Here is a 23,648-nt window from a genome sequence, read left to right as displayed (position 1 = left end):
GATTTTTTTATATTTTTGTCCCCCTTCTGGTATTGGGACTCTCTAGTGCTATTCACATCTTTACAATTCTGTGAGTATTGAAAGAGGAACTCCAACATTACCACCCAGAGTAGCGGCAGGGACCTGGGAAGGAGGAGGAAAAGTGCACGGGAACGTGATGAGCGAGCGCCTGGGGTTTCCGAGGGACATATTTTGAGGTTGCACGCGGCTGATGATGGCTGAAACAACTTCTCAGCCAGAACCGCCAGCACCTCGGGAAATCAGTAGCGAATTTAAGAAGCCTGTTTTGCCGGTGCCTCTGGCAGTGCGGAGTAAGGCTCCGGCCTCCAATCCCTCAGTTCCTGAGGATGTGAAGACGGAATGCCCCACGGAGTTGCTGGACTCCGGATGTGGGGAGCCCGAGGCCCCGCCGCCTCAGCCGGACAGCGGGGAGACTGGGAGTCCACCGGCGGAACAGCTCCGCCCCCCGCGGGTAGCTCCTGCTTCTGGCGGTCCGGCCCGGGCCCCCCCATACCAAGAACCATCGTGGGGTAGCCCAACCACGGCCCCCTACAGTCTCGAAACCTTGAAAGGTGGCACCATCCTTGGCACCCGCAACTTGAAAGGGATGAGCTGCTGCCTTTTCGGGAGACTTGCTAGCTGTGACATAAGCCTGGAGCATCCTTCTGTGTCTCGGTACCATGCGGTGCTACAGCACCGGGGGTCGGATCCCGACGGAGAATCTGATGGGCATGAGCAGGGCTTCTATATCTACGATCTGGGAAGTACCCACGGCACTTTCCTCAACAAAACTCGCATCCCACCCCGCACTTACTGTCGAGTCCACGTTGGGCACGTTTTTCGTTTTGGAGGCAGCACTCGGCTCTTTATCCTTCAGGTAAGTAGAAAATTCTAAAGTAAAAATTTGGGGACTTCACTGTGCTGGGGATTCTGAGTTACTTTAAGGTTTAGTTGAGAGAGAGAGAGAGAGAGAAAAGTATCCCAGTAACCAATGACAGAAGCGTAGGGCTCAGTCTGGACTCACTGTGTACATTGCTGTATCTCGGAAAGTAATTTCTCCTTTCCTGAAGCCATATATGTACATATTTCCCCCTTGATTCATTAGGGACCAGAGGAAGACCGAGAGGCAGAATCTGAGTTAACAGTAACACAGTTGAAGGAACTGCGCAAACAACAGCAGATGTTATTGGAGAAGAAGATGCTAGGTGAAGATTCCGATGAAGAAGAGGAAGCAGATACCACTGAAGGGAAGAGAAACGCTAGTGGTCAAGATGATGAGATGGGCTGCACGTGGGGAATGGGTAAGAAATTGCCGCTGAAAGTTCTGAGTTCATTACTAGTGACACCTTTAAATGCTTTAGCTCAAAAATCCTACTAGAGCTGAAGTAGGGCAAACATAATTTGCAAATAAGGTAACCAAAGCACAAGGTCATTAACTTTGGTGATATAAAAGATTAGAATTATGGGCACTATACATACACTCTTCCTTCTATATAATTTAAAAATAGTATTGCTTTTATCATCACAAAGACATGCAGAGTCCTGAGTGCTAAATAATTATCACTGGAGGGCATGGAAATTTTACTGTATTCCTTAAGAAATCAGCATTTATAGCCAGGTGTGGTGATGGGTGATGCATGCTTTTAATGCGAGTGCTTAGGAGGCAGAGGCAGTCAGATCTCTGAGTTCAAGGCCAGCCTGGTCTACACAGAGAAACTCTTTTTCAAAAGAAGAAAATTCAGCATTTACTATTTCACCTTTCAGGCTATTTTCACAATGTATAAAAAAAATTCAAGAGACTATGGCAGATCTCCACCAACATCAGACATTTTGAATGATTAATATTCAGGTCTATAAAAAGAAAGAAGTTGGGAACCACGTGGTGGAAGAAGAGTGGATTCCCAAAAGTTTTCCTTTGATTCCTATGTGTACTGTGGCACTTGTATCTGTGTGGTCTATATATGTAAATAAGAAGACAGAAAATGCAAAATTGCTTATGCTAAATGTTAGGAATAAGCTAGAAACCATTAGTATGCAAGAGTTAGTGCCAGGAAAGGCATCAGTCACTAGGAACTTAGACCCCAGCTCTTCAGTATGGTAGCTTTTATCTACATGTCTAGTGTGGCTTATCCAAACTGGCATGTCTTCTAGTGTAAACCACACACAGGATTCAAAGACAGTGAAAAAATAATTACAGTATTACCATACTTTTATATTGATTATTACAGTGAGATGACCTTTTAAAGTAGGTGATAGAAAGCTCAGAATTATACTCATAACATTTTTTAAAATTTATTTATTATGAATACAGTGTTCTGCCTACATGTAACACCTGCATGCCAGAAGAGGGCACCAAACCTTATTATAGATGGTTTTGAGCCACCATGTGGTTGCTGGCAATTGAACTCAGGACCTTTGGAAGAGCAGCCAGTGCTCTTAACCTCTGAGCCATCTCTCTAGCCCTACTCATAACATTTATATTCCTTTTGGACAGTACTAATTTAGATCTTTTGGAAACTACAAATTAATTTATTTAATTTTTGTGTTTGTGTTAGGGGTCATGGAGTACAGATGGAGGTCAGAGGGCAAATTGTAGGAGTCAGTTCTCTCTTTTTACTTTGTGAGTTCCAGGGATCAAAAGCAGATTGTCAGGCTTGGCAGAAGGAACCTTTACCTGCTGTCCCACTCTATAAATTCTTAAATAAGAGTTTCAAGCTGAAAAAAAAAGTTTTAAGCTGAAATTTGAAGGAAAAGAATAGTAGAGCTGCACATTGGTGTTTGTGTTTGGTGCTGAGACTGTTTTGAGGGAGGATTGCACTTAACCAATCTGTTTGGCAGATAGGAGCATTACTAAGAATTATATTGGAATCAATGAGTAAGACCTGAATAGGAGAGAGAGAGAATGATAGGCTAAAGAGCTCAGAAAAATTTCAAAGTGTGGTAGATATATGTTGTCTTTAAAGTGATGAAAAGGAAAAAAAAAATGCCATGGAAACAGTCTTCTTTGCTACATAATTTAGAAAGTGTAAAGATGTTCATGGTGGTGACTTGGTGATTGTTCCATCCCATGCCCTCAAATATCTTTCTTTTAACCGCCTTCTAATATAGATAAATAAATGTGTGTGTGTTTCTTGAAACATTGTCTCTATGTAGTCAGGTGATCCTAGAACTTAGATCCCCCTGCCTTAGCCTCCTGAATACTGATTACAGGTGTGTGTCACTGTGCTAGCTTATCTGATTATATCCTTACTTGGCCTAGAAGGATCTCAGATGTCATTCATATATCCTATTCTCGTGATCCTCCTGCCTCTGCCTCCTTCAGCAAATCCTACCGGTATGCGTCACCACAACCAGCCATATCCTATTCTCATATTTGTCCTTCCTTGTGCCCTGCAGGAGAAGATGCTGTAGAGGATGAGGCTGAAGAGAACCCCATTGCCTTGGAGTTTCAGCAGGACCGGGAAGCCTTTTATATAAAGGATCCAAAGAAGGCTCTCCAAGGCTTCTTTGACCGAGAAGGTATGCAAGTAAATGTGGTTCTGGCCGTGACAGTAAGAAGTGCTCACAGCTGTAAGTTTTGCCTCTTGTAAATGATGTATTCTGTTTGTTGTCTTCCTCGTTTGGTTCTTGCATTGTTATCAGTTTATTTGGCTCTGTTTATTTTTATTTTTTTGTGGGTTGCTTAGGCTCAGACCTGGGATGTATGCTAGGAAATTGCTTTCTCTATCACTGAGCTGTACACTAGTCCCAGGTTTATTTTGAAAATAGTAAAACCCTTATTCGTCTTTCTTTCTATCCTAAATTTTTTTCTCCTAATTGAACACATTCTTCTCAAAAGGTCTTGGACTTAGTGTAGGGAAATGAAACAAAGCCTTAGAATTTATTCCTAATTCACACGATCTTTCATAATCAGTACTTTGTAATGTGGATGTGTTTTAGAAAAACCTAGGTTAACCTTTAGGACTGCCATCTACCTCCTTTTAGACAAAGGCTGTCATTGTCCTGGAGCTCACTAATTACACTAGACTGGCTAGCCCCTGAACCCACGAATCCTCTTGTCTCTGCCTCCCTGGGCTGGGATTGCAGGTGTGTGCCACTCTGCTCTGCTTTTTTACATGGTTTATGAGACACTGAACTCGTATGCGTGTGCTCTCTAGGCCAGCGCTTTTCCTGCTGAGCCTTCTCCTACAGCCAGCCCTTGGTCTTTTATAGTTCTTAGTGCAGGTTTTAACTTCCTATGATAAGAAGTATTCTCAGGGAGAATTGTTTCCGTACATATACTTTGAAAGAACATCAATGCATGTTTATGTATCTATTCATGTCTTATGTATATATGTATACATAGTTATTCACGGGGTGGGGGATTTTTGGGGGGATTGGGTCCAAGACCCTTCCCTGAAGATACCAAGATCTGAGGATGCTCAAGTCCCTATATCAAGTACCTACATATATAGGTATTTGCTTATAACTACATATATAGACTCCCATGTACTTTAAATATACTCTAGATTATTTATAATACCCAACATAGTGTAAATCTTTATGAATGGTCTTATATTGTGTTTAGTGAATAATGACTAAAGTGTACATGTTCAAAGCAGACTTTTTTAAAATCTGCAATTGGTTGAATATCAATAGGGGAAAAATACAGTCTCTCTCTGTGTATGTACATGCATGTAACGAACTGGTTGCTTTCAGAACATATTTATGCCTCTAGTCAGGCATGGGGGCTGATGTCTGCTGTCCCAGCACTTTAGGAAATGGAGGCAAGAAGATCAGATCAGGAGTTCAGTCATGCTTGTCTACATAGCAGGTTCAAGGCCAGCCTGGACTATATGAAACCCTATCTCCAGCAACACCAACAAAATGTCTAGCTATGCTTCTAAAAACCAACTGTACCCCTGAAAGTATGAAAATTTGGGCTGGGGAGAGGGCTCAGTCAATAGGGTGCTTGCTATACGAGCAGGGGAACAAGAGTTTGGATCTCTAGAACCTACATAAAAAAGCTAGATATGGAAGTGTATGTCTGTAAGCCCAGTGCTTGGGAGGCAGAAAGACAAGTGGATCTTTAGAGCTTTTTGGTTAGCCAGCCTAGCTGGATTGATGGACTCCTGGTCAGTGAGAGATTCTAAGGTAGAGAATGACCGGGGAAGATACCCAGTCTGTACACACATACAAAATCGCATAAATAAAGATATGTATGGAGAGATGATTGGTTTGTATGTTTTCTTTTGTTTTTAATTTTTATTTTACTTAAGTTCATTTATTTTAAATACCACGGGTATTCCCTCCGTCTTTTTCTCCCAGTCCCCTCCCCTCTTCTTTTCCTCTCTCTCCCTTTTCCCCTAGAAAAGGGGAGTCCCCCTGCCACTGTATCAACCCTTCCCAGCACACTAAGTCACTTCAGCATTGAGCATATCCTCATTCAGAGGTCAGGCAAGGCAGCCCTGCCAGGGGGAAGTGATGCAAAAGCAGGCAATAGTGCATGTTAGAAACAAGGCCCCCTTCACTCACCAGGTGACCCACATGAAGACCAAGCCATCTATTGGCCACATATGTGCAGGGGGCCTAGGTCCAGACCTTGCATGCTCCTTAGTTGATGTCTAAGTCTCTATAAGAAACTGTGGGTCTGGGCTAGTTGTCTTTGTTGGTGTTTTTGTGGGATTCCTCTCTCCTTTAGATCGTTCCATCTTTCCCCCAACACTTCCACAAGACCCCTGGAGCTCTGCACCGTGCTTGGCTGCAAGTCCCAGCATCTGTCTCCATCTGCTACTGGGTGGCGCCTCCCAGATGGCAGTCATGTTAGGCTCCTGTCTGCAAGCAGAGCAGAGCGTCATTAATAGTGTCAGTGGCTGGCTCTCTGCTGTGGCTTGTGTCTCAGGTTGAGCCAGTCATTGGTTGGACATTCCTTCAACCTTTGTTCTCTTTATCCCTTAACTTCTTGTAGGCAGGGTAATTTTTGGATCAAAGGTTTTGTGGGTGAGTTGTTCTCGTCCCTCCACTAGTCCTGCCTGGCTAGGAGGTGGTCACTTCAGTCTCATGCCTCCACCCTCATCCCCATCCCTTAGGAGTCTCAGCTAGAGTCACACCCATATTCTCCCAGGAGCTTACCCTGTCAAAGACCTCCAGCTTGTCAGAGAGATGCCCCCCCCCCCAGTTTTCCTTGTTCCCAGCCCTCTCTCCTCCCACCCCCATTTTTCCAATATCTAATTCCTACCTTTGTCTTCCTCCCCATTCCATTTCTTGCCCAGTTCCTTTTCTTCATCCACTTCACGTCTATTGTATTTCCCTTTCTATGTAACATTCCAACCCTTGGCTTGGGTATTTTGTTCTGATTGTGCTGAGATCAAATCCAGCCCTTGTTCATGCTAAGCAAGCATTCCGTCACTAAGCTACAAGCTATAATGCCCATCCCCTTCACCTCCCACCCCCTTCCCCAGAGACCAGATAGGCCTTGTTGTTATGATCCTCTTGCCTCAATTTCTGAATACCTAGTATTATAAGCCTACACAGCCAGGATTGTATTTTGTGGTACTAAGGTTGAACATAGGATCTATATGTATGTCAAGCAAGCATTCTGCCACTGAGGTATATTCCTAGCCCTCTTTGTTTTGTTTTTGTTTGTTTTGTTTTGTAAGAGGATGGGGTCACTCTATAGCCCAGGTTAACTTCAAACTCTCAACGTAACTCAAGCTGTCCACTGATCCTTGCAGTGATCTTCCTACACTTCTCCTGAGTGCTGGGATTATTAGCATGATTATTATTAGTCGTTGTAGTATGATTATTAGTGTAATTATAATTATTATTAGTAGTATGATTATTAGTATGAGTCCAGCTTTTTTTTTTTCCAGTTGTGGTTGTGAATTTTTGTTTTTGTTTTGAGACAGGGTTTACTAAGTTGCCTAGGCTGGCCTTGAATTCACTCTGTAGCTCAGCTTGAATTTGAGGTCTTCCTGCCACAGCCTCCTGAGTAGCTGGGATTAAAAGTCCATATCACTAGGTAAAACAGGATTTTCTTTGGACCTCCAGATCCCAAATAATGACAGAGTTATTATACTTATTCTAAGTTTAGGCACTATAGCTGGGCAGATTCTCAGCTAGTCTAACCTGACAATACTGGCCTGGCCTAAGTCCTGCCACGTGGCCCATTACCTCTCAGTCTTAATCCTTGTTTCTTCCTCCAAGTCTAGCAACTCTTTCTGTGCCTCAGATTTCTTCCTAGAGTTCCTATCTCTTCCTGGAAGTCCTGCCTATTGTTTCCTGCCTTAGCTATTGGCCATTTAGCTTTTTATTAAACCAATGGAAGATGTTGGAGGGAGTGTTTACAACATATGATGCAGCCATAGGAATAACAATACCAAAGTCTGTTCTCTGCTGGTACAGAAGTCAGCATTTGAATAATACAATGACACCCTTACACGGTCACCCCAACAACCAGGCCTTGCCCAGTTTATTCTGATTTGAAATGATTTTCTTCTGTGTCACATTTATTCCAGTCTTACTTCCCTAGGAATAAATGAAATATATTAAAATTTAATGCTTATTGTGATTTTAAAACTTGGTGTCTTTAACTTTTGAGCTCCTTATTTTTTTTAATAATTCATTTACTTTATTTCCATTGGTATTTAGCCTGCATGTACGTCTATGTAAGAGTGTAAGATCTTGGAGTTACAGACAATTGTGAGCTGCCAAGTGGGTGCTGGGAATTGAACCTATGTCCTCTGGAAGAGCAGTCAGTGCTCTTACCCACTGGGCCATCTCTCCAGCGCTTTGAGCTCCTTATTGTATCAATCAGTAATTTTTAGATCTGACTAAAATTGTTCTTTTTCCTGTAGGAGAAGAATTAGAATATGAATTTGATGAGCAGGGGCATAGCACTTGGCTCTGCAGGGTGAGGTAAGCTCTTTTTCTGTTTGTTTTTTAGCTTTGTTTTGTTGTGTTTTGTTTTGAGACAGGGTCTTGTTTTATGGCAATCCTCCCTGTCTGTCTAATAAATGCTGGGCTCCTTGCTAATGTCTGTATCTGTTAGTAGCCAGTTTCAAGTTAGCAGATAGTTGTAGAGAAGATCCCCAAGAGTTACTTTATTCTACATTTTGGTATAGTTCCATGTTTGGGCCTTGATAATTTGGTAGCACTGGGAACTGGGGTGAAATGAATAAACGTGGAAAGAAATGACTTGAAGTCTAACCATGGCAAGACAAAGAAATTAACTGAGATGGAAATGCCATCTAAGGACACATGGCATCATGAGGGCTGTTTTCATGAGAATCAGTGCTTCCTGCTGAGCTGTAGCTCTCTGTAAACCAATGCAGATTACCTGTGGATGATTCAACTGGGAAACAGCTGGTGGCTGAGGCCATTCACTCAGGGAAGAAAAAAGAAGCGATGATACAGTGCTCCCTTGAAGCTTGTCGGATCCTTGATACATTGGGATTGCTGCGGCAGGAAGCAGGTCAGTATGTAAAAAATCTCTCTCTTTTTTTTTCTTTTAAAAAGCAAAGAAGAAAAATGCAATGCAAAAAGATAGCAATCTTTCTACGTGGATAATGTGTAAATTGTATAGAATTTTCAGAAGTGGAGAGAAAAGTTTCCTCTCCCAACATCCTAAGACGTTTATTTATTGTCTTAGATATTTTCTGTTTGTAGGTACATTTCTGAATGTACATTTAAAACTACATCTAAAGCTGGGCAGGGTGGCACATACCTTTAATCTCAGCACTGGGGAGGCAGAGGCAGGCAGATCTCTGTGAGTTCCAGGACAACCAGTGCTGTTGTATAGAGAAACCCTGTCTCAAAAACAAAAATAAAAAGCAAAAAACCGAAAACCTGGATCCTGCGAGACACACATGGTGGCAGACATGGTGGCGCATGTGTGTAACTGGCAAGGTAGACGCGGGAGAGCTGCAGTGCAAGGCCACCCTGGCCGTGTATGAGTTTCAGGCCCGTTTCCTATTCCTTGCTTTATTTCTGTGTTTAGTGGTCTTTTTCTTATCTTCTTACTTTTTTGTTGATTGATTTTTTTGTTTGTTTGTTTGTTTGAGACAGTTCTTTCTGTATAGCCCTGGCTATCCTGGAACTTGCTCTGTAGACCAGGCTAGCCATTGCCTCCTGAGTGCTGGGATTAAAGACATGCAACCACCATGCCTGGCTTTGTTTTAACTTTTTATTGTTGTGAAATATATGCAACATAAAACATGCTATAATTTTAATGATATTAAGTATATTTATGTACTCATCACTGCCCAGCTTAGAACTTCTCATTATGCCTGGTACAGCTGTATCCTGTGAACAGTAATTCCATTCTTCCTACCCAGCCCATGGGGACTACTGTTCTTTTCTGTGTCTGTGATTTGACTCCTTTATAATGCATGTGGAGGGCAGAGGTTGGTGTTGAGGAGCCTAATCATTCCTTACCCTTTCTATTGAGGTAGGATCTCTGATTGAGCCCTGAGCCCTAAATTTGTTTAGTGAACCAGCTTGCTGTGGGGATTGCTTGTCTGTCAGTTTTCTGTGTGCTGGGCTTACAGGTATGCTACCACACATGCCCAGCATTGCATAGGTTCGGGGGATCTGGGCACTGGTCCTCACATTTGTGAGGCAAGTACTATGTACTAAGTACTATGTACTGTCTTCTCAGTACAGACTTTGACTACTTTGGGGACTTCATATAAGTGGCATGGTGAGTGCCCTTGTGTGTGTGACTTATTTCCCCTTTCCTCCTCTTTTTTTTTTTTTTTTTTTGAGACACAGTCCCATGTATCCAAGGCTGGCTTCAAACTTGTTATATAGCCAAGGATGGCCTTGAACTTCAACCCTCCTGCCTTTACCTCCCAAGTGCTGGGATTACAGGTGTGTTTGCTTGCACCTAGTTAGGTGCTGCTGAAGATACTAGGCACCGACCCTATTGAGCTCCATACCCAGCCTCCCTTTTTTCCTCCCTTTCCCTCTCTTTCTCTCTCTCAAAATAAAACCTTCATATGGACTGTTGTATTTTTAGTATCTCGGAAAAGGAAGGCCAAGAACTGGGAGGATGAAGATTTTTACGATAGTGATGATGACACATTCCTCGATCGGACAGGCCTGGTTGAGAAGAAGCGCCTGAACCGCATGAAGAAAGCTGGGAAGATTGACGAGAAGCCAGAAACGTTTGAATCACTGGCAAGTTGCTTATAGAAGTCGCTATTCTTATGGTCATTATAGCTTAAAAAACAACATTGAAGTCCAGTACTGAGTTACAGCTTCTGTGATCTCTAAATTTAATGGCAACAAATAACTAGTTGTATTCAAGTTGGTGGAAAAAGGGTTTACTCACTGCTGTTCACTTCCTTCCTGGTTTGTATTGACTCATTAACGAATTTTCTTTGGATATGATGTTATTCCTCAAAAAGAAAAGAAAAAGTTCCAAGCGTGGGTGTCTATAGTGACACTGATGTTAAGCTCTAGCATTTAAGAAAAGTCAGAAGAATAGATGGTTTTAGTCTGGAATGGCATAGCCTTCATGGAATTGCCATAAAGGGGGCATTAACTTACACTGTATTTAGCAGTATTCCTAGCTTCACGCGTCCAACATCTACCCCGTGGCTCACTGATGAAAACAAATGTCTTGAGTGCTTTGTTTTAAAGTGTCAGCAACTCATTCTACTTGAGGTTTTTTAATTCTAAAATTAGTTTAGCTAGAAGAATGTAAACAAAAAATATCAACTTCATCAGGAGCCAACTTAGATGGACTTCTGATTTAATAATTTTAAAACTTGTAATAATATTAATGATAGGAAGGTGATAAGGAAAACATTTGCTAACCCTGTTGATTTGGGCGTTATAGGTTGCAAAGTTAAATGATGCTGAAAGAGAACTCTCTGAAATTTCTGAGAGGCTCAAGGCCTCCAGCAAAGGTAAGACTGTCAGCCAGTAGTTATTGAATACCTGACATACAAACATACCCTGCATTGTGTTAGGCAGTGGGATACACTGGAAGATTCAGGCTTTGGAGGTATTTTAAAGAGAAATGTAGCTTTTTACTTTATGCATGTTTTTATGAGTGTTTTGCCTACTACATGTCTGTGTACCACATGCATGTCTGGTACTCATGGAGGCCAGAAGAGGGTGCCAGATCCCCTGGAAATGGAGTTACAGAAGCTTGTGAGCTGTCATGTGGCTGCTAGAAACTGAACCCAGTTCTCTGTAAGAGCAGCAAGTACTCTTAACGGCTGAGCCATTTCCAGTCCCACAATGTAACATTGTAGAGTTAGAAAAATAACTAGAAATTGTTTGGTTTAATCTCTTTTATTTAATAGTTGAAGGGAATAAAGCCTAAAATCATCTCCCAAGGTCTCACACAGCTAAAATTTTGTTTCATTCCTAATATCAATGATGTTTGTTGTTCAACTTTATATTTGTGACCCCTTTGTGGATAATGTAACTGAATTTAAAAGTATTCGGGCCATCTTTTTAAACATGTGTTGTTCCTTTTTGGACAGTTCTATCAGAATCATCATCTCAGGATTCTTTAGATGCATTCATGTCAGAAATGAAATCAGGGAGCACATTAGATGGTGTGTCCAGAAAGAAACTTCACCTGAGGACTTTTGAACTAAGGAAAGAACAACAGAGACTTAAAGGGTTGATAAAACTGGTAAAGCCAGCAGAGATCCCAGAACTTAAAAAGTAAGTATAAGAAGTTCTAGATGAAAAAAAAAAATCATTTTTTGAGACAATATCTCATGTAGCCCAGCTTGGCTTCAATATGGGTATTGTAGCCCAGGATGACCTTAAACTTCAGTTTCTATTTTTACATTTATTTATTGTGTGCATGTGTGACATTGTATATAGGATTGAACTCAGACTTTTAGGGTTGGTGACAAGCATCTTTACCCACTGAGCTATCTCTCCAGCTGAATGCTGGACTTTTAAAGAAGATTTCAGTAACATTTTTATTAATTCTTTGAGAATTTCATATAATAATATTGAACCCCTATTCTCCCCCACTAACAGATTTACCCAGAGGACTGTCTGTATAATTAAAATACAATTATGTCCTGCCTCAACTTCCCATACACAGGAATTATAAGTATGTGCTATAAGTATATGACCTAAAATATAAGTGGGCAAAGGGCACCAATTGATAAGCCGCAAAAAATAAAATATGCACACATACATATACACAAAGACCTGGGCATGGTTATGTGCCTGTAATCTCAGCATTTGAATGGTAGAGGCAAGGGTATCAATAGTTTGGAGTTATTCTCTGCTACATTGCAAGTTGAAAACAAGTTTGGGCCACACTTGGCAATGTGTGTATGCACTTAGGAGACAGAGACAGGCAGATCTCTCTATGAGTTTCAGGCTAGCCAAGGCCACATATTGACATCCTGTCTCAAAAAAAGCAAACAACAACAACAACAACAAAAAAAAAAAATCCCCCACATAACCAAAACAAAAAAGAAGAGGAAAAAAGAAAAATAAACATTTAGGGATAGAGATAGAGCTTAATAGTAGAGTTCTTGCCTGGCATCTATAGGCTCTGGGTTCAGCTCCCAATACTGGGGCGGGGGAAAGAAAAAGAAATATAAATTTATTTAGGTTTTTTTGTTTGTAATTGTGTTTGTTTTTTTGTTTGAGACAAGTAGTCTTGGCTGGACTGGAACTCACTGTGTAGACCAGGCTAACCTCAGTCTTCACAGAGATCTATCTGCCTCTTTGTCGTTGCTGAGTGCTGCAATTAAAGGTGTGTACCACCATACCTGGCCTATTTACAGAATCTTCTTTTTTACACACTTAGAAAATAATGAATGCTGAGCAATGGTGATGCATGACTTTAATCCCAGCACTTGAGAGGCAAAGGTAAAGGGATCTCTGAGTTTGAGGCCAGTCTGTCTACAAAGAGAGTAACAGGACAGTCTAGGCTACACAGAGAAACCCTGACTTGAAAAAAAAGAAAGAGAGAGAGAGAGAAAGAAGAGAGAGAGAAAGGGAGAAAGAGAGATGAATATATAGCAGAATATAAGCAATCATGTAAATGCTTATCAAGAACTAGGTTAGGTAGATAATACAATAGAATACCATGTAGCTATTAAGATAAGGAAGCAGTTATGTTAATTGTGGGCTTGTTGTAAAAATATATTTAACAGAATATACTTAGCAGATAACTGTAGAAAGTGTATGCAATGTGTGTGGAGTGAAGAATGTATAGGTAAGGAGGTCATAGTTTAGGTATGCAGATGCGTATATATATTTGTATGTCTGTTCAGTCAAGTTCCTTACAAACACACTCTTGAGATGGGGATTTGTCTGCAAGTGATTTACTCAAAGTTTACTCTCAGCCTCTGCAGAGAAATCTGTATTAAATAGAGGAAGGAACAGGGAACAAGCTGGCCAAAGATGTGCATTCAAGAGTTGTAGTGGCACCACAGATATCACAGAAGTTTGGACTTTACTCTCCCCAACACCAACATTGACCACAGACTTGGGGAAACACACGCAGTTCTGCGAAAGTTGCAAATGCTGACCTTAGCATGCAGCATCTGCAGTAGCTAGTCATTCTGTTAAAGGCTATCTGAGAGGGTTCCCAGTGGTGTCTGCTGTTCTATTTCTGGACATATTTAAAAAGCTGATCTACTTACTTAGTTGTCTGTGGGAAAAGGAACTGGGTGACTAGAAGACAGCAGTTAAAGAGAGACTTGACAGTGTATAAGTTCTTACACTTTCTAAGTTGTGAACATGGGAGGAAACTTGCTATTCAAATGCACATTTCTTAAAAACAGGAAAGGAGAATCTTGCACCAAGTGGCCATAGTGTTTGAGATCTAAATTTATGATTGTGTGATGACAGTTTTAGCTTTGAATAATCAGCAACTAGAAAACTATATTAACAATTCTCTTGCAGACTGGGCATGGTGGTGCTCGCCTGTAATCCTAGGATGAGGGAAATGAGCAGGAGGATCTCACATTTGAGGCCACCTGCACTACAATAGTGAGTTCCAAGCTAGCCTGGACTGCAGCGTGAGACCCTGTCTTATAGAGAAGCCTGTAATCTCAGCATTTGGGAGGCTGAGAAGTGGGGACCACCACAACATCTGCCCACATAGCAAGTACCAAGTCAGCTTGGGCTACATAGCAAGACCCTGACTCAAAAGCCAAAACCAAACAACCAACCAGCAAACAAACAAACAAAAAAAACTGCATTGCAATAAAATGGTTAATCCTAAAGAAAAGCTCTGCTTTTGAAAAAAAAAGTTCAGCGTGGATATATGGAAATTAATGTTGGCTATCCTGAGCATATGAGAAGCTCTCTCTGCTTAGAATAGCCCAGTTGTCATAATCAGTATAGAAAGAAGTAGGAGTTCTTGAAAGGAAGTAAGCCAGAGTCAGACCCTGATTCATGTAAGAAACTGACTGGAAAGTGCCACGTGGGTTTTAGGTTGATATTTGCCTCTTTTTTCTTTTGGCCATAAACCCAGGGTTAAAGCAGCAGAGCTTGCTGGGCAGGGCCTCGTTATAACACATTACAGAATCATGAATGGCAGTCTTCTGAATTAGCAGTTCTCATAGTTTAAATTGAATCTATACTTAGTTGTTGCTGATCTCCTTAGAGGGAGTGATAAACGTTAGAGGGTTTTAAAGCTACAGGTGAAAAGCTATGAGCAAAAATAATCTATGTCTATTTGTCTGTCTATTTACTTACCCAACTACCTGCCTACCTACCTACCTGTTTGTTTGTTTGTTTGTTTGTTTGTTTAGACAAGGTATTTCTATTATATAGCCCTTGCTGTCCTGGAATCATAAGGTAGTCTATGCTGGCCTTGACCTCACAGAGAGCCACCTGCCTCTGCCTCCAGAGGCCAGAAGAACCAGAGTTCAGCAGTTCAGCCAGTTGTGAGCTGCCATGTGAGTTCTGGTACTTGAACCTGAGTCTTTTGGAAGAGTAACAGGAACTCTTAACTGCTGAGCCATCTCTCCAGCTCTTATGTACTTAAAAACAAACAAACAAAACTCAGTGTAAATGTCCTTTAAAAGGGGAGGATGGATAATCTCTAGGGAGCTGGTTTGTGAACCCACTTCCATCTGCAGAAGTATGTTAAATTATAAACCCGATTTTGACAGCTCCCTCATACTTAGCTGATATTTATGAACTGGAGTGTGTGTAAGAGCAAGATTGTTGTAGGATGTTTGATCCCATTATGAACCCCAAGATTGTGAGCTGTAAAAACCTGTTGGGGGTTTGTTTGGCATGTTTCAGCCCTAACACACACCTTTAATCCAAGAACTTTTTGTTTATTGTAAAAACAGGTGATTATGGCTCAGCTCTAACACACACTTTAAACTAGAGCTTTCTGTACACAGGATTTAAGAAAGTTAACTCTAGGTCAAGAGGTGGAGCAAGAAACTAGCTGACAGGGATTAAGTAGAAAGGAGGGACTTGAGAGGAGTATTTTAGACAGTGTGGAGTAGAAGAAGGACACTTTAGCTCTCTAGCTCTTGGGCTTTTAGCTGTTGCCTTTTTACTCCTGGGCTGTCAGTTGAGCCTTTGGCTTTTTCCTCCTGGGCCATCAGCTGAGCTAGCAAGCTTTTGGCCTTGGGCTTTTGGTTTTTGCCTTTTTTCTTCGGGATGTGAGGTGAGTAGGAAGGTTGGCTGAGTGCTTTCTCTCTCTCTTTGAGCTAATAGGTTTTCACCCCAGTATCTGGCTCCTGAGTCTTCACTGGGAAAATCAAAAATAGATCTTTTGCTGTCATGCATGTCTGTGCTCCCATTGTACACCTGGTCCTGTGGGGGCCAAAAGATATGGAACTAGAATGGTTGTGAGTTCTGGGAATTTGAACCCTGGGTCCCCTGGAAGAGCATCCAGTGCGTTTACTCCAGCCCCAAGATTCTGTTTTCAGCTTGACAATATCTAAAGGTTTTATGCACTTTCATTGACAAGTTTTGAAAATGTAGTGTGTTGATTCAAAAATAAGACTGGTTAGGACACTACAGGTGGTTTACTGCAGGACATTTCTTGTTTTATTTAATTTAGATCTGAACTATCCAGTATAACACCCTTTAATAGTAAACATTAAAAATTTTAAAACATTAAAAGTTCTTTAGCATACTAGCCACATTTCAAGTGCTCAGTGGCCAAATGTGGTTGACATTTAATCAAATAGGTAACGCAATATAAGCATTAAAAACTTCCATCAGTTCGTAAAGTTTCATTGTACAGTGCTGCTTTAGGTTGTCAGTGATGTGTGTTATGCCTCTTATCCCTTTGGATGAAACCTTGAACTCTTATGTAAGACTGTCTAGATGTTAAGGTAGGGTAAGTGCTGTGTGGTGTTGCCAGACACCTTTAGTTCTAGCACCCAAGAGGCAGAGGCAGAGGCAGGCAGATCTCTGTGAGATTGAGGCCAGCCTAGTCTACAGAGAGAGTTCCGGGAGAGCCAGGGCTACACAGTGAGACCCTGTTTTGGGGGTGGGGAGGTTTAGGTTGTGCTTTTCTTTTCTTCTCCAGTGACTCCAGTCACTGTCGTCACCACTTGTTAAATTCAGAGTCCTGGGACATGCTGGGAATTACTGGACTGAGGAAGCATCCCTGTCTTGCCTTCAGTAGCTCTGTTTCACAATCCTCAATAGGCCTTTCTTGTTTTTTGTCTATATACTCAGTTTGTGGTCATTTCTGTTTTCTCAGAAGTGTCCTTGTCAGTTTCATGATTATTTTTAAGATCCATTCATTCATTCATTCATTCATTCATGCAGTGTTCTGCCTGTATGTGTGCCTGCATGCCAGAAGAAGGCACTGGATCTCATTATAGATGGTTATGCACCACCATGTGGGTGCTAGGAATTGAATTCAACCTTTGGAAGAACAACTAGTGCTCATAACCTCTGAGCCATCTCTCCAGCCCTCATGATCATTTAAAAACATTGTTTCTTATTGTGAGTGTTACTGATGGAGGATTAGTCCATATGTGTGGAGGTCAGAGGACAACTTTGTGCAGTCCTTCCACCTTTATGTGGGCTTAGGGGTTTGAAGGGTTGTCATACTTGACTGCCAAGTACTTTTACCTGCTGAGCCAGCTTGGCAGCCCAGTTTAATGGTATGGAAGTTAAACCTTGGACTTAACTGGAATACATGCTTATAATTGTTCTTCTTCCTAGGACTGAACTTCAATCTACAAATGCAGGAAACAAAGCTAAAAAACTTGCATTGCCTCTCTTTGGTGCCATGAAAGGAGGAAGCAAATTCAAATTAAAAACTGGAACAGTAGGGGTAAGTTGTGAGTTAGAGTGACTGTGTTGAACTGTTAGTCCTTTAGCTGTTCCTGAACTAGATTTTCTGCCTTATTTCCTAGTTATGTGGGAAAGGACAAGTTGGGTTGGCATGAGCATCTCTTGCTCAGAATTGGTGAACTGGACTGCAGAGATGGTTCAGCTGTTTAAGTACTTGCTGCCCAACCAGGCAGATCACAGTACCCTGAACTGCGGACCAGAGTTCAGATCGCAGTACCCATGTGAAGTGAAGCATGGCCCTGGGCAGATGTAACCTCAGCATGGAGGTGCTAAGACAGGAGGATTGCTGGGGCTTGCTGACTGACAGCCACTTGCACTGCAGTTCAGTGATAAAGGAGGACATTGGGAGCCTTCTGGCCTCAGATATATATATATATATATATATATATATATATATATATATATGTACATAGGCATGCACACAAACACAAAAGAACTGATTAATTGATTTATGCAGTCAACTTGAAAAGAACTCGTGTGTAATTTTTTGTTTTTTACTAGTTTATTAGTTTCTTTTCTCTAATTTTTAGACATGGTCTCACTTTGTAGTTCTGATTGTCCTGGAGCTAGTTCAATAGTTTCTAATGAATGTTATATTTAGGAATCAAGTCTATGTTGATTTCCCCATTGTTATTTTACTTGCTGTTTTCTTCTTCATTAAAAAAAAAAAAGTAGTTCCTTGAGAATTTTGTACATTGTGCTTCGATGTCACTCACTCCGCTTCTGCAACTTCTCCATGACTCCCTTTCTTACCCACCCAACTTTGTGACCTCTTTTCTTTTTTTTCTTTCTTCTTTTTTTGTTCTGTTTTGTTTTTCAAGATAGGTTCCTTTGTATAGCCCTGGCTTGTAGACCAGGCTGGCCTCAAACTCACAGAGATCCGCCAACTCTGCCTCCTGATTAGAGGCGTGCACTACCACGCCCCGGACCTCCTCTTTTCTCTTTTTAATCCATTGAACCCAGTTTGTGCTGTCCAGGTGTTCTTGGTTGTGTCTACTGACCCCCTTGGTTGTGTCTACTGACCCGAGGCTGTACTCGTAGGGAAAGCTGACTCTGGCTGTCCCAGCAGCCATCATTTGCCAATAGCTCCACAGGTAGGGGGAGAACTTTGTACTCACCTCCTTTCCTCATCTGAGGCTACAGCCCGATCTTACTGACGCATTTTCTCAGCTGAGGCTCCCTCCTCCCCAATAACCTCAGCTTGTGTCATGCTGACATAAAACTAGACAGCATAGTGACTTCAGTCCAAACAATTCAGCTCGTAATGCCTTGCAGTTTTTATTTCCTCGCAGTTCTAGATACCAGAGGTTCAAGATCGAGATGCTGGTGTAGCTGGTACCTTCTGTGCCTTACAGATGGCTGTGGCTCTTTTTTGTAACTGCCTCTCCCTTCTAACCGTGTCAGTCATACTGGCGTAGGGCCCAGTGCTTCTCGCCATTTGACTAACTATGGCTTAGTGCCCTCCCCTAAATGCTTCATTTTAACTTCATCACTTAAAACACCTTATTTCCAAATGAGATTACATTTTGAGAGATCTAAGGAGTTGGGACCTCACACATGGATTTTTTTGGGGGGTGTAAATAAATAAACAAAGTAGGTATAGTGCTGTGTTTCTGTAGTTCTCATATTGAGGCTGAGTCAGGGACTCAGACCAGCCTGAGCTACAGAGCCAAACTGTCTCAGACAACAAAACAGTTGAGACTGAAAGACCTTGAACTGTGGTGGACTTGTCCTTTGATGCCAGAGGTCTGGAGTCCCAGTTACAGATCAGAGTTATGGGACTTAAGATGAAGCTATGGAGAGGAAAGTGTCCAGGTTTAAATAGAAGAAAAATAATTTCTTAAAGACTTTGGTTTTGTTTGACTTATTGAGACAGGGTTCCTCTTTTTAACAGCCCTGGCTGTCCTGGAACTCACTCTGTAGATCAGGCAGGCCTCGAACTTACAAAGATCTGCCTGCCTGTGTCTCTCAAATGCTGGTGGTGGCACATGCCTTTAAAGAGGCAGGCCTGGTTTACAGAGGGATTTCCAGGACAGCCAGGGCTATACAGAAAAATCCTGTCTTGAAAAACCAAAACAAACAATCAAAAAAGGCTTAAAAAATAATTACTTAACTTAATTCTATATTTAAAAAATTTTAAGGAACTATCTGGTGGCCCAGGGCTATAATCTCTGTGCTTGGGAGGCGGAGGCAGAATGATCACTCCAAGTTTGAAGTCAGCCTGGTTTATATACTGTTTCAGGCCAGCCAGCACCTTGTCTTAAAATATCCAAAGACGGTTGGTGAGAGGCCAGTACAATTTTTTTTTTCTTTATTCCTTTTTGTTTGTTTGTTTGTTTCATTTTTATTGTTTTTTTGAGACAGGATTCTCTGTGTAGCCTTGGCTATCCTGGACTCACTTTGTAGACCAGGTTGACCTCAAACTCGGAGAGATCTGCCTGCCTTTGCCTCCCCGAGTGTTAGGATTACAGGCGTGGGCCACTGCACCTAACAATTTTTTTTATAATCTATATTTGATTTACTTCCCTGAAGATTTTGTAATAAATTAAAGTCCTTTGATAACAACAGGTGTAACAGGATGAATTACTGCTACTATTACTCTTTTAGAATAGTATTCTATTTCCCTGTAAGTTACTTCAAGTGTTTTATATTTAGTAATCTTGTAATCCTGTCTGTAGCACTGAATATTGAACCTAGGCCCTTGCATCTGCTAGGCAAGCACAGCACTGATGAGCTGTATACCCAATGCTGTGTTCAATAATCTTAGCCTCTTCTTCTTCGCCTTCTTTTTCTTCTTCTTTTTTTTTTTTTTTTTTTTTTGGTGCTGTAGATCCAGTTCAGGTTCTTGTATATATTCCCTAGTAAATCTTTGGTGCTAGACATTGCTGGAAACAGTTGCTGAGATTCATAGATAGAAGAACAAAATTTCCTGTGGAGGTCATGCTTCTCGCTGACTTCTGTGGGTTTATTAACCTGAAGAGGCTGCATTGTACACATGTAGCTTAACCTCCTAGAAACAGTCTGTCTCTTTTCACGATTTTGCAGAACTGCTTGTTCATGGTTTTATTTCCCTTGTAGAAGTTGCCACCCAAGCGTCCAGAACTCCCTCCAGCTTTAATGAAAATGAAGGATGAGCCTGAAGTGGAAGAGGAGGAGGAAGAGGAGGAAGAAGAGGAGAAAGCAAAGGAGGAGCATGATGAGCAGATGGAGGATGGAAGCATTCGGCTCCCTCAAGAGACAGAGCTGGAAGCAGCAGTGCAGGACCCAGGTGCTCCCACAGATCCCTCTTGCTCTAAGGAGACAAAAAGCCATGGTAGTATATTCTTTTCCCTGTGCTGTCTAGTAGGACTACTGTATTCATTATGGGTAGTGTTAAAAAGCAAAACCAGTTGTTTGTTGTTGCAGATAGCAGAGTATATGTGTATGTGAAAATAGCAGGGTTTTTCCCCCCTCTTTTTAGCAAGCTTTAAGTCCAGTTAGATGGCTGTTGTTTATCACCAACATATGAGTACTACTCTTGCACCTTTAGCTGTAACTTTCCATGTTGGTCATTGTTTTGGTTCACACTTGCCACAGCTCATGGGACTACTAATGGCTTCCCTCCCTTGTCAGTTTACACAGTACTTTCTGATGCTGTGGAAGCCAGGCTACAGGGACAAGGCCTCCTGATAGATCTAGCTCTGGTCGCCTAATCTGGTGTCCGAAGTGTGCGGTGTCTTTAGCAATAGGGACTTAGCTTCGACCTCTGGGAGGCAGTGAAGGGCAATAGCCATAGCTTATATTGTTTGGGGCGTCACCTGCTCGACCCTGACCAACCACTCGGATAAAAGTTTCTCATGTCCAGTACTGGGATTTTTGTTAGGTAGCGTATAGTCTTCTAGGAATTGTTGTCAGTATAAATGAAATAACTTTATTCACAAGCACAGGTTTTAACAGTTGGTATAAAACCTTAAAGGTTAAATAATTAGTAAATTCATAGTTGATGAGGGATTATTCTAGGCTATTGGTCCTCTGTCTTCTTATTTAAAAAAAAATAGAATAATATTCTATGTAAGTGAATTCTGAATCATAGTCAGAATCTATAGTCCTCTTTTTTCCTATGTCATAAAAATATTTTTTAATTTGTAAGATTACATTTGTTTTTCTATATGTATGAGTCTGTGAATGCCATGGCATACATGTGAAGGTCAGAGGGCTGTGGGAACTGGTTCTCTTCCACCATTATGGATTGTGGGGGATCAAATTCAGATCATTAGGCTTGGTAGCAAGTGCCTGTACCTGCTGAACTGTCTTCCTGGCTTTATGACACAGATAAGGAATAATAAAAATATTATTTTTATATTATGATTGTCTTTTACTAAGGGTTGTAGTGGTCCAGTATTTGTATATGTCACAATTTAATTACTTTCTACCTCTTAAACGTGAAATATTTAGTCCTTTTTAAGTTTGATTGGAAAATGTTAAATGACCTTGACTGTGTGTGGTGGGGGGCAGGTGTGTGCCATGTGTACCTGTGGAGATCAGAGGATGACTTTCCTCGTGGGTCTGTTCTCTCCTGCCGTGTGGGTCCTGGAGAGCTAACTCAGGTTGCCCGTCAGGGTTTGGCAGCAAGTGTCTCCATGGCACTATTAGTTTCTGCTGTTGTAAAAATATAAATAGTAAGCCAGGCAGTGGTGGACACCTTTAATCCCAGCTCTCAGGGAGGCAGAGGCAGGCGGGTCTTCAGAGAGAGTTCCAGGACAGCCAGGGCTACACAGAGAAACCCTGTCTTGAAAAAATCAAAAAGACAAAAAAACAAACAAACAAAAAAAAAAGTAAATAATCAGTCTTGATGCTTAATTCTGGTATCTTTTAAAATATTTATTTCCAGAAGTTAAATTTGTAAGTTAAGAGGTAGGTATATACATTTTTAAGGCTTTTTGTTATAAAATCACCACTAAATTTTACTTCAGAGTTTTTTAAAGTATAGCTTTGGTGGTTCTGCTAGACTTCTGGAGACTCATTTACTAAAGACTTTAAGGTAAATTGAATCTTCTGAATGACCATAGCAGTAAGTAGCTGCGCTTTTTGTTTTTGCTGTTTTGGACTCTACTGTGAATTAAATAACAATATGCCCTGGCATTACTTTTTATAGAAAACATGTCTCAACTCAGCCAAGTGGAACAGAGCAGAGATTGTCAAGAGATGGGCAAAATAATGTCATGCGTTGAGGATCCTTCAGGTAAGTGGTATAGCTGACTCTATTGCTGCTCCACACACAGATGCTACTTGGTTTTGTAACAAGGGAGAGGCAGCAACTGCCATTGGAGGCAGAAAGAAAATGGCCACACAAATGCTAGGAATAGGGTTGTGTTTGGTACCATTTTGCTTGCCTATTATTCTACTCGTATGTTTCAGATTTATGTGTGTGTGTGTCTGTGTGCTACAGACATGCTATATGCTATATGTGTGCTATATGCAGGTGCCTGCAGAGACCTGAAGATGACTTTGGATTCCCTTGGAGCTAGATTATGGGTAGTTGTTAGCTGCTTGACATGTGCTGGGAACCAAACTCTGGTCCTTTGGAAGAGCAGCAAGCACTCTTAACTATTTATTCTTAATATATATATATATATATATTTTATTTTTTTTAATCTGTTTTATTTTTATTATGTGAATGTGCCTGTGTGCTGTGGGTATGTGCACATGAGTGCCAGTGCCTATGGAATCCAGAGGCGTTGGATTTTCTGCAGCTGGAGTTACAGGTAGTTGGGAGTCTACCAGTGCTCTCTGAGCCTTAATGTATGTCTTATAGTTGTAGAAATGCCAATAACTGAAGTTCTGTGTCTTCAGTCACACACCATCTTAGGGGGAGTGTCTTTCTGTAGTGCTTTTACCTTTTCTGATAACAACTATTTCTACTTTTTCCCATCCTTAAAGTAGTACCAGAAAATGAATATAAAAAAGTCGGCCATGAGCTGAAGAAAAAGAAAGCTCCTGGTCCAAGCAAAGTAAGTACTTCACGCTTGTGAAAACAAATAGTACTGAGGGTGTTTGACTCTTGAGACTGCTTTGTGGGGTTCAGCAGCATTAACTCCTTGCGGAGATCTGGACTCTCCTTAATTTTCATTTTTTAGATTCTTTATCTACCCTGCTCATCTACCCTACAGGATACCTTTTATTCATTTATTAATGTTTTCTCATATCTTATATGTTAATGCAAAGAAGTTGAATAACATGTTCTTATCTTCCCCCTTTGTGACATAAAAGTATGATTGATGTTTTCCGTTGTAACCTTAAATGTTTAATCCACTGTGGAAATCATGTTAATATATTAAGAGCTTCTGACTTAGCTCAGTCCTTAGAGAGGGACAGGTGGGGTATTTTGGTCTTTGACCAGTGCTGTA

The 23,648-nt window shown here is 41.3% G+C and overlaps 1 protein-coding gene across 4 annotated transcripts in view; it reads left to right on the top strand.

Moving 5' to 3' along the window:
* The first annotated feature begins 72 nt into the window (after nt 1-72).
* Nucleotides 73-23,648, top strand: part of Slc4a1ap (solute carrier family 4 member 1 adaptor protein) — a 33,760-nt gene continuing 10,184 nt past the window's right edge. Inside the window, exons 1-12 of one of the 4 annotated variants that reach the window (XM_021635457.2) lie at nt 73-877; nt 1,106-1,301; nt 3,397-3,519; nt 7,836-7,896; nt 8,313-8,452; nt 9,998-10,158; nt 10,823-10,892; nt 11,478-11,664; nt 17,131-17,242; nt 20,341-20,530; nt 22,397-22,483; nt 23,185-23,252. In XM_021635457.2, the coding sequence (XP_021491132.1) occupies nt 212-877; nt 1,106-1,301; nt 3,397-3,519; nt 7,836-7,896; nt 8,313-8,452; nt 9,998-10,158; nt 10,823-10,892; nt 11,478-11,664; nt 17,131-17,242; nt 20,341-20,530; nt 22,397-22,483; nt 23,185-23,252 (2,061 nt within the window). In that variant the 5' untranslated portion in view covers nt 73-211. Of the gene's footprint in view, nt 878-1,105; nt 1,302-3,396; nt 3,520-7,835; nt 7,897-8,312; nt 8,453-9,997; nt 10,159-10,822; nt 10,893-11,477; nt 11,665-17,130; nt 17,243-20,340; nt 20,576-22,396; nt 22,484-23,181; nt 23,253-23,648 lie in introns of all 4 variants that reach the window. The other 3 variants (XM_060364819.1, XM_021635456.2, XM_021635455.2) reach the window with 3 other exon arrangements.

Source organism: Meriones unguiculatus, chromosome 1, assembly GCF_030254825.1.
Source record: "Meriones unguiculatus strain TT.TT164.6M chromosome 1, Bangor_MerUng_6.1, whole genome shotgun sequence".
Lineage (NCBI taxonomy): Eukaryota > Metazoa > Chordata > Mammalia > Rodentia > Muridae > Meriones > Meriones unguiculatus.
This window is presented reverse-complemented; position numbering and strand designations above follow the sequence as displayed.